A 10,111-nucleotide genomic window follows, 5' to 3' on the forward strand; every position below is an offset into this window, starting at 1 on the left:
AGCAGACAAAGAAGTACATATACTGAAGTCTCTATGATGCAACTTAAACATGACATTGAAGAAACCAGTCCATTTACACACTCCACAGTGCCAGCTGCACAGGTTACTTCTACATAAGCAGAGGGTAGTGTTACCACCAGGCCTTTTATTCCTAGAGAATTAATGTGCAGTCCACATGGTTATAACTAAAGAGATTACTCCTAAGACTATAACCTTGATTTTAAACTTCATCATCCATGACATTAAGGAAATTATACTTGTTTCTATTTACAGAGCCTACATTTTAATAATGGGGGAAAAACTTCAGTCTTGCAAAACTATTTTACAAAGCAAACGTTTATTAACACAGTAAACGATTTTTTTGTAGAATTTCTAAAGAAACGAATTCAAGACAAAAATTCTAGTAGGTAGCAAAATAATCTATTATTTAAATTCCTTCTCATTAAAATGACTTTACTCCATGAAACAGTACATCAGTTGGCCAATTCATTCTCTTACCAAGAATAAAATGGTTGTATGACAGTTTTTTGTTACTGTTGTTCTGTAAACACAACTAGGATATGTTGTCATAACTGTATTTGAAGTAGTTAAGTACTGCTGTGTTATCAGCACCTAAAACACCTTATAGTGGCTTTAGTATGTAACATGTCACACACTAGAAAATAAGCACATAGGAAGAAAGTCTCTCATTAGTTCCTGGCATAGTACAGCTGTGTTCATCCTGGAACTTATGGATAAGTTCTTTCTCTTAGAACTTTTCTCAAAAATTAAAGTGTTTCACAGCAAGTCAATAAATTAAAATGTAGAAAAACTGGTAAAAGACTTTAAGGTTGTTTAAATTAATATGTTTAGGGTTACATATGAGTCACGACTACATACAAAAGCCACTGGAACCAAGAATCAAACTTAGCAAATACAGCAGAATTATCTCTTCATTGTAAAGTCCAGCATGAGACAGCCGAAGGAGCATTTAAGACAAGTATTGGTTCTTCACAATCTACTCTTAAGGCATAATCAAGGATGTGTGCCAAGGCTTTTGGTCCCTTCTGCTATATTCTCGCATACTCCCGAGGAAACGAAGGTGTGACATTTACCTGCCTGTTTCTAGCTCTTGATTTGGCAATGAGAAAGTTCTGATTTTCTGAAAATCTTGAAAATTAAATCAGAAAAACCAGGCAGAAATACTAATACTCTGTGCTCTAAGATTAGCCACAATCACCTCATTGCTACTCGTCAGTAAAATGACTACATAAGTTTCAAGTGTTCTAAAGCCTCTTGCTTAATTTTTCGTACCTCTGCAAAAATAAAAAGAAAATACTAGTTTGCTACTAAAATCTTTGGTAGGACAGCTTTTACCTTATCGGATTTTTAGGAATGAAAATGAACAGCCACATTTCATTTCAAAAGCTACTTTATGACAAATTTCCTAGCTGCACATATGCTGTGAGTAGAGGCTATTCTAAACTATTTTGTAGGTGTTCAATTTGTCATTCCTTTATTTAGTGCGGGGTTGGGGGAGTAGAAAGGGGTGAATGCAGTAATTCATCTCTTCAGTTCAAGGGTGCTTAGAGCAAATCTGATTTGCTTCAATTCGGCAGGAAAGAAACAATTAAAAATACATGGCCCCAGTTTTATTTCAGTTGGTAGAAAACTATCTTTAAGGTATCAGAGAAATACACCCACATGGAAGTATAAGGCAGGCTGAGAGACTAGGGAGACCGTTAAAAGCAATTTCATGAGCTGGATCAATGCTGTGTACTCTATTAAGGTAAATAGTTAAGCTTCATAAACATCAAGACAATCAAGCATTAGAATGATGAATGCCTATAGCAGCCTACACCAGAGTTAAGTGAGGTTATGTTAATTGCCTTATGTGTTGATAAAGTGGAGCTGAGGTCGTGCAGATCAGGATTTTTAAGGGAAAGCTTCAAAAATGCTTTGATAAAAGCGTGCAAGTTATCAGAAATTGTGAAAAATCAGAAGCCATTCTTGAATGCCCACTTCTTTGCCTACAGATGGTTCTTTATCTTGGCTCCTAATACATCACCTTGCACACACTGTCACACGAGATGCAGGATGGGGCCTGCCTGGCAGGTCACTACAAGCTCACTCCATGCTGGTCAGTGAGTGAAGTTGTGTGGGCATCAAGTCTGTCTGTGGTGTCAGCTCACTAAGCTCACTGATGGCGGTGGCCAGCAGAGCATCCTGGGACACCACAGAATTGTCCGACTTGCAGGCTGTGTTGGCAGAACTATTCTCATGCACAGTGGATACGCTGCCTGGGACTGTGGCCAGGTTGTGAAAATGGTTATTTTCAGCAAAAGACAGCAATTTATCTGAAAGTTTGGATGATGCATATTCTTCATCAGGCTGTTCAGTCTTATGCCCCTCATCATTCTTGGGTGAGCCATCTACAATAACAAGGAAGGACTTCCATGGCGTATTCTTGTCATGAACCTACAAATCAAACACAAATGTCACCAAATGTGTCCGAACAAATATCTGTAAATCATCCAATTCTAGTTACTTATTAAATACATCTGTTAAAACAATAGTCTCTCTTCAATTTAAGTTTCTACGGCAGCAATGTCTTTACTAATTGCCAAGTATCTTTCTGCCACTGCTGTCACTGTTAGAAGGTGTTTACCATGGATTGTGCCTTCCTGGACCTCAAGATTTAGTTCTTTACTTCATTCACACCATGAATGTGCTCACTGCAGACAAAACTTCAGGAAGAAAATACCTGTTGTTTGTCTTCTATAACCAGCTTATGGAACACCAGGCATTTCTTACTGTCTAGGGTTTTGCATACCTAGGGACCAGCTATTTGTCATTCTTAAGCCACACTGTTGCTTACTGAGGTGTGCCTCCGGAGAGTGGACTTGTCAGTAAATGTCCTTCCACATGCGTTACACATGAACGGCTTCTCTCCTGTGTGGATCCGATGGTGACGCTGGAGAGCGTTGAGCTGGGTGAACTGCTTACCACACTGGTCACAACAATAGGGACGTTCGCCTAAGATGGGAAGAGAGGAAAACTGGTTGATCTCTTTAGTCTGGTGTATATAATTTTGAATAGAATGTGGAGTAATGCTGTTTGTATATCACTAGGAAGTGTCAGCATTCCACCATAAGGATGATCAGTGGAGGGTCAACTGACAGGTACAAACCCCCTCTACACAGGTTTCCATGATCCAAAGTCGTGTTCCCATGAAACCTTTTGTAAGCCAAAACGGCATAAAATGAAGAGTATCCCTCACATTCTGAAAGTTCATGTCACACTTTTTCCAATTAGTGAAAACAGGAGTGAATGTAGGTCTCCTGTGAAAACAAAGGGGCCTAATGTGAACTTTTGGAAGGGGGGAATACCTGTAATACCAAGAGTATGGCCTATACTAAAACAGCCAAAATCCATACTCTTAGCTCATATTATATCTAGAAATTTTACCTATTTCCATACTAATCTATAATAAAAGCATAATATGCTAATTAGACCGGATGACCTTCTGGATGAAAGCCAGGGCTGCAAGGGAATCCTGGGTCCTGAGTGCCTGCCGGCGGCCAGCCAGAGGGAAGCCCAGGTCCCAGGTGCTAGAGGGAAGCCGGGGCTGGCAGCTGGGGGAAGGAAGGCCTACTCTTGCATGGATTTCGTGCATCGGGCCTCTAGCGGAATATAAAATTCCCAAGTCCCACAACTGAATTTGTATGCATGTATATATACACTGATATGTATAGATTATCCCTAATTTTAATCTGAAAGTGGCAAAATGTTCACATATCCATACCTTTTCAGTTTCTCAGAGCCAGAAACTAAAAATTCAAAAATTCAAAAATGCTATTATGACACACAGAGTTTATCCTAAAGCTAAATTCCAAGTTCTCCAGTAAGTCAAAAACCTTTGGGATATTTTTTCTTGGCACACTGAACTCCCATCTCTGGTGACGTTCCAGCCATACCTGTGTGGACTTTAATATGCTGGTAAAGTGAATTCCGCTGGGCAAAAGTCCTGAAACAAACTTCACATTTAAAGGGTTTGGATCCAGTATGGATTCTATTGTGATGTTTTAAATACTCCTTAGAAGCAAAACTCTTGCCACATGTTTCACACATAAAAGGTCTTTCACCTACATGAAAAGATGAAACAAAAAGTTAGAAATAACAGACACAGAAACATACAGGAAGAGTGGGTCCAATCTCTAAAATCCATATGAATTCCAAAAGTGCAGGCAGCCTGCTGCCATAAAATGTCTAACCATGTAAGATGCTTACTACCTGCTGAAAGTTGGTGTAAAATCCCAAAGAAGAAATAAGAGATAGGCCAGCCAGCTCACATTTTAGAAATTTATACAACTTGTTTGGAGAAATTAAGATTTTTTTCTCAAAGAAGCACTGCTATTGATCTTTTACAGAATAAAAGTCCCTCTTTTATTATGTAGATTGAATCCTTTGATTCTACAAATCGGATTCATCTGATCAGGTGTACCCCTGATTTCACAAACATCAAAATAAAAATACTGGGTTTAATAAAATCTTAATATATTAATATTTTCATCAAATGATTGATTCTAAATCCTTCAATGTAACCTGACTTCATCTCTACTCCTAACCATCCACTCAACACCAATTCTGCTGCTTACATTTTACAATCTAGTAATTCATATCATTAAATGACTCATGTCTGTCTCACTTGCATTTGAACTTAAGGATCATATGACAGAGGTTAGAAGTAAAAATTCAGAAATACAAATAAGGAACTGAGCATGATAACTACAGTATAGAGCAGGTTCTGTATACTTTGTGTCATAAACAGAGTTTTCTGAATCTCAGGGTTACTATGCTGAATCAGAATAAAGCCAATTTAAAATCTGTCCCTCACATAATAAAATCCTACCACAAAATTTTTAGAAACTGGAAATAAGATCATTCCACCACCTTAATACATCATATAGCTATTTTCTAGTCTTCTGTACAGGAGTTCAATATAGTTGGGATTCACTGTGTACTTTTCAAGTCAATATCCAAGTACAGGTGTTTTTCATAATATTCAGAGCCCTCAGCCCAAATGGCCAGTGGGTGAGCGTAGATTTTTTAATTTACTAAACTACTGTGATTGGACAATCAGGTTGTTTCTAATGCTTTTTTATTAGAAATAGCAAGAAGGAAAATAGAGCTTTTCCCATATTCTGAACAATCTCTTTAGGACAGACTCCTGAAAATGGAATTTGGAGCTAAGGCAGTAGGAACTATTTCATACCTTTTTGATACCTAAGTCTCACATGCCAGTTCCTACTGCGAAGTACCAGTATGCAAAAGGCCATCACCAAAGCATATTTTATTTATTCGTTTTTGCTCACTTTTTAAATGGGAAAGCTAGATCCTGGCTTTAACCTGTACTAGTTTGGTAGATGCCAACTTCTAAATTAATAAACTGCAGTTTCCTTCTATAGCTAGGCAAGACAGTCAATCACAACAGCAGGAGTATTTACCTGTGTGACACCTTTTATGATAAATCAGCATGTGGTTCTGAGTGAATCTTGCACCACATTCATCACAGACAAAAGGTTTTTCCCCTGTATGAATTCTGAAAGTACAACATTCAGATGATAACTTAGGATGTATCTCAAACCTCACTTTGCAATACAATTTCCACTCTAACCTGAAAGATAGTTTGTTCAAGACCTGATGAGAATGATTGGAGTGAAAGGTGAAGAGACCCATAATCTTCTTCCTCAAATCTGCATCCACACAAGGCCAGCTAACCGCAATGCGCTGCCCAGTAAGACACGGAATGTCCACCCACACCTGTCTTGGGGTTTATGTTGTACAGCCCATCCAGACACCGTGCCTTTACATATTTTTAAAAACACTAAAGAGCATTGTGTAATATCTCTAAAGTTTCCTTATTCAGAATAATCAACCACAAACACCCTAGGAACTATTGCTATGAAGAACCACATAGCCAAAAAAGTAACTATCATTTCCTAGTATGTGTAACAACCAGTCTAGAAAGAACTGTTCTCAAAATGCTGAAGAAACCTGGTTCCAAAAATGCATATTCATTTTAATTTCACAAATGGTATGAAGTAGCTATCAACCACGATTTACTGAGCACTTCCTAATAAGCCAGGTTTTTAAACTTGTTATATACAGTAAAAAGATGAACACCAAACTACTGCCCCACAGACCAGCCCAAGTTTGAGGGCAGATCTAGAATAGGGTAGAAAACTGCTTATCTGGATTGGAAGCAGAAATACTGAGCACCATAAGGAAATTTATTTAAAAATAGTATTACCTACAGTACAAAAGGTAAGCAGAAAACTCTGTCCATCCTAATTCTGGAGCTTAGACTAACCAATGGCACAGTTTCCAAGCCCGGAGATCAAACATGATCAGAGAAGTGTCCTAAAGCCCTAAAAATGTCATCTCCCTGAGGTCATTACTGAGACTGTGGGACCAGGATGGTCAAGCCGAAATTCTAAATAAGTCAAGAAAAGAAAAATACAGGTTATTAGCATCAGGTGTGGTGGGAAGTGTGCCTCTGGGAGTGGGAGAGCCCTGGCCTCCAGTACATGCCAGCCAAGATCTGCGGGACCTGGCATGTTCAGCAGCTGTCGGCCACCCTGGCTCTGTGTCCTCTTCAGCACTGACCACAGACAGGAGGAGCTGGGAGGTCCTCATCAGCCCAAGGCCTATAGGAACACTAGGGGATTTCTGTTGTAGAACAAGACCACCCCCTAACATCTCAACCCAGAAAGAATTCAATTATATCTCAAAACAGCCCCCAAACCTTTAGAGGGAACAAGTTATGAAATGAAATGTAGCCACACTGGTCCAAATCCTAGAACTACTTCAATATCTGACACGCATTTTAAGAAAATTAAGTCACATTCTGGAAAAAGCATTTTGAGAGCGTTTCTGCTTTCCCACACCAGGCAGCTGGAGGCAGGTCCACGCACCTCATGTGGGTCTTCAGTGCTGAGGGCTGTGAGAACTTGGCCTCACACTCGGTGCAGCCGTAGGGCTTGTGGCCGGTGTGTGTCCGCTCGTGGAGCCGCAGGGCCGTCTTGGAGCTCAAGCCCTTGCCGCACTGCTGGCACTGGTGCCGCTCGCCACCGCCCTCGTGAACCTGCACCACGTGCCGCTTGACGTCCTTCTTCCTCTTGAATTTCTTCCCGCAGAGCTCACACGGGAAGTGGCGCTCACTGCTGTGCACGTGGCGCTGGTGGCTCTTCAGGTTGCAGCGGTTGGCGAAGGTCTGGCCACAGGTGTCACAGCGGTGAATCACCTCCGTGGCCACACCGTGATGGTGCCTGATGTGCTTCAGGAAGCTCTTCTCATACAGAAAGGACTTTTCGCAGATGGTACACTTAAAGTTGCTCTTCCTCTTCTCCTCCTCCTCCCCCTCCTCCCCTTCCTCCTCCTCCTCCTCCTCCCCGCCCTGCCCTGCCTTCTGCAGCACCTCCCCGACCTCCACTCCAGCACTGAAATCCTCACTTTTTGTCACTGGCTCATCCTCGGTCCCCACAGTGTCTGGGCTGGGGTCTCGGGTACACCCGTAGTCCCCCACATCATCCTCAGCACTTTTCTGCTGCTCTCGGAGTCTTCTTGTGTATTTCTTTTTAGGAATTTCCACAAATACCTTTCTGCCAGCCAGCCTTCCACTAGCTCTTCTGACTTTGGGGTAGGAAGGCTTAACTCCATCTTTCTTCTTGTCTGGTTTTTCTTTGGCCTTTCTTGGGGACAGCTCTGGCAACGTACCGTTGCTGATTCTCTGCACTGGAGGAGCTAAGGAGGCCACAAGGCCGTTGGCGAAAGGACTGTCCACAGCCACACTTGCCCCAGTGTCAGGAGTAACGCTGCCTTGGGAGCCACTGCTCCCTTCCACCTCCTGAGACTCGGAGAAATTCTGCAACTCCAAAAGTACCGACTCTAGCATCTGTTTCTTTAATTGAAAACAAGTTTCTGATAAGTCCAAACATTTTAGCTTTTCAGCCATTTCCAGCATTCGCTGCACCCGATCTTCTTCCACCTGTACCTTTGCAGTGTAGACAAACTCAAGAAATGAAGCAAAGTCAACCACTTGCACTTCATGTAAGTAGACAGTCCTAGTACCATCCAGAGTCTTCTCATTCAGGAACATTTCCTTAAAAAATTTGCTGGTGGCTGCCAGCACCGCCTTATGGGCCATGAATTCTTCTCGGACACCCTGGTACTCCACGCTCACAGTCACGTCACACAGGTGACCCAGAAGGCGTAGTTGATGCATTTCATGCAGAAGGTTAACTGGTGAGGATTTGGATTCCAGCAGAACTGCACCACTTTCCATGTTTCTTCTTTCCAAAAACAGCCTTGAAAACAAAAACAAGAATTATTTCATGCATAAGCAATTACTGAGGTAAAAGGTTTAAAAATTAATGAGGGTTATTTCCGTTCTTTAGATGATATAAACTTATTCACAACCTAAACCTAACTTTTCTCATGTAAAGTTTGAAATCACACTTCACTTTAGCAGTTTTCTGAAGTCATGGAGTACCTTCATAAGATAATATTTGCATGAAAAAAGCAGCATATTGCTAAAGTTTCCCCAAGGATAAACATGAATGATTAAAACTATAATTAATGCAATGCTGTAAATTTTCTAGTTCATTTTCTAATTTGCATATAGACACACACCCAAAACTGTAACAATTTCTGGCAACAATTTATGTCCAGTTCTTTGATCAGGAAACCAAACCAAACAAAACACATGCCCTCACTATCTGGGAACAAACCTGAGAAGAGAATCATGTCTGCCTTTGAAAACAACCAAATAATAACAAAACAAAAAAAACTACTTTCATGGGAAATCTTCATGGAAATGCAGTCCACAATCCATGACCATTTCCAACACCCCTAAAACCCAGACAATATGAATTACCATTATTCTACTGAAGTAATGCAAGTGCCACAGCTTTCACCTTGAGCAGGTAACTTCTCTGAACCTTAGTTCTGTCCTCTGCGAGGCTTCGGTGCGTACAAACATGTCAAATGCTTACACCGGAGACTGGTTAGGTAGCTACCTGCCTCCCCTGCAGCAGGCCTAGGCCCTATCATCCCGATTTCACAGACGAGGAAGGAGCTAACAAGGTACCGGGAAGTGGTGGGGCTGGGACGTAACGCCTGAGCCTGGCGGGAGTCTGGACCCTGAACCTGCTCAGCACACCCCTCACCGCAGCCTTGCCAAATGCCAAGAGCTGCCCTCACTCCCTGCATCTGTCCACCGCGTGGGCACACCCCACCCCCAGGGCTCCTCTCCTTGGTACCCCACACCACCTTCGGTGGTTCTTTCTGCTTGGCCGGTCCTCCTCTTGCCTAAGACTCCCTGAATATGTTTTCTCCTTCGGGTTCGCCCCCAACCTTCTACTCTTGAATCTCCCTCCTCTTCCAAGTCCCTTTGGTTCCTACATCCACCCACCCATCCGAAGTGCCCGCCTTCCTTCTAACCTGCTTCAGCCAGGTCTTCGGTGTCCCCTCAGACTCCATGTGTCTGCGGCAGAACTTCCCTCATCTCCCCTGAAAACCAGTCTCACTTCCTCAGTCCCATCAATGATACCTGCCCCCGCCACCAACACGAAAAACGGCTGCGCCTGAGGTTTGGCTGTGAAAAGGACATGTGCATGTGCGGGAGCTGAGCAGTCACCGGAGGGAGACTGCACAGTAAGCTGAGAAAACGATCAAACCTAATCAAGGCTGTAGGAGGGGTACGTGGGGGCGGAACACCAACACACGGGCCGGGCTGTCAGCCCCAACGCCGAGAGAAACCGCAGAGGACGGCTCTCGCAGCCTCCTGCCCAGACTCACCAGCAGCCCCCAATTTCCCCAAACTCGTGTGGGCCCGATCCCTGAGCAGATGTGCGAACTCACAGGGCGGCCTGATGCTGACTTCCAAGTCAGTGGTTTCTGAGCACCATTTCCCAGTTTGCCCGCGCAGGGAATGGGAAGCAGTGGTCACGCAACAAAGATGTTTCGGTTTGGGGGACAGCGGCACCTCCCAGTGTAAGTGGCCGGCACCCTGGCAGCACCTCCGTCCCCGGGCATCGCCTACCTCGGCCGCTCTCTGAGGTCCGCGGCT

General features: G+C 42.9%; 1 protein-coding gene across 2 annotated transcripts; it reads right to left on the reverse strand.

The window, feature by feature from the left end:
* Positions 1-318: 318 nt before the first annotated feature.
* GZF1 (GDNF-inducible zinc finger protein 1) lies at positions 319-9,135 on the reverse strand. Of its 2 annotated transcripts, none has more exons than XM_015559728.1 (5): positions 6,957-9,135; positions 5,487-5,581; positions 3,957-4,124; positions 2,858-3,015; positions 319-2,411 (listed from the first exon to the last, which is right to left on the reverse strand). In XM_015559728.1, the coding sequence occupies exons 1-5, from the start codon at positions 8,324-8,326 to the stop codon at positions 2,163-2,165; spliced, it is 2,040 nt and encodes a 679-aa protein (XP_015415214.1). In that variant the 5' UTR covers positions 8,327-9,135; the 3' UTR covers positions 319-2,162. The 2 variants fall into 2 exon arrangements, with proteins under 2 accessions (XP_015415214.1, XP_015415213.1); XM_015559727.1 differs by having other exon boundaries at positions 319-2,457; positions 6,957-8,983.
* Between the last annotated feature and the right edge of the window lie 976 nt (positions 9,136-10,111).

Source organism: Myotis davidii, unplaced genomic scaffold (assembly GCF_000327345.1).
Source record: "Myotis davidii unplaced genomic scaffold, ASM32734v1 scaffold435, whole genome shotgun sequence".
Taxonomy (NCBI): domain Eukaryota; kingdom Metazoa; phylum Chordata; class Mammalia; order Chiroptera; family Vespertilionidae; genus Myotis; species Myotis davidii.

Excerpts from the sequence above, each read along its gene's own strand:
- GZF1 (XM_015559727.1), bottom strand. The coding sequence starts at position 8,326 with ATGGAAAGTGGTGCAGTTCTGCTGGAATCCAAATCCTCACCAGTTAAC. Across the intron at positions 5,582-6,956 it reads GCACTGAAGACCCACATGAG|AATTCATACAGGGGAAAAAC; the intron begins GTGCGTGGACCT and ends TTGTACTTTCAG. Across the intron at positions 2,458-2,857 it reads CTCTCCGGAGGCACACCTCA|GTTCATGACAAGAATACGCC; the intron begins GTAAGCAACAGT and ends TTTGATTTGTAG.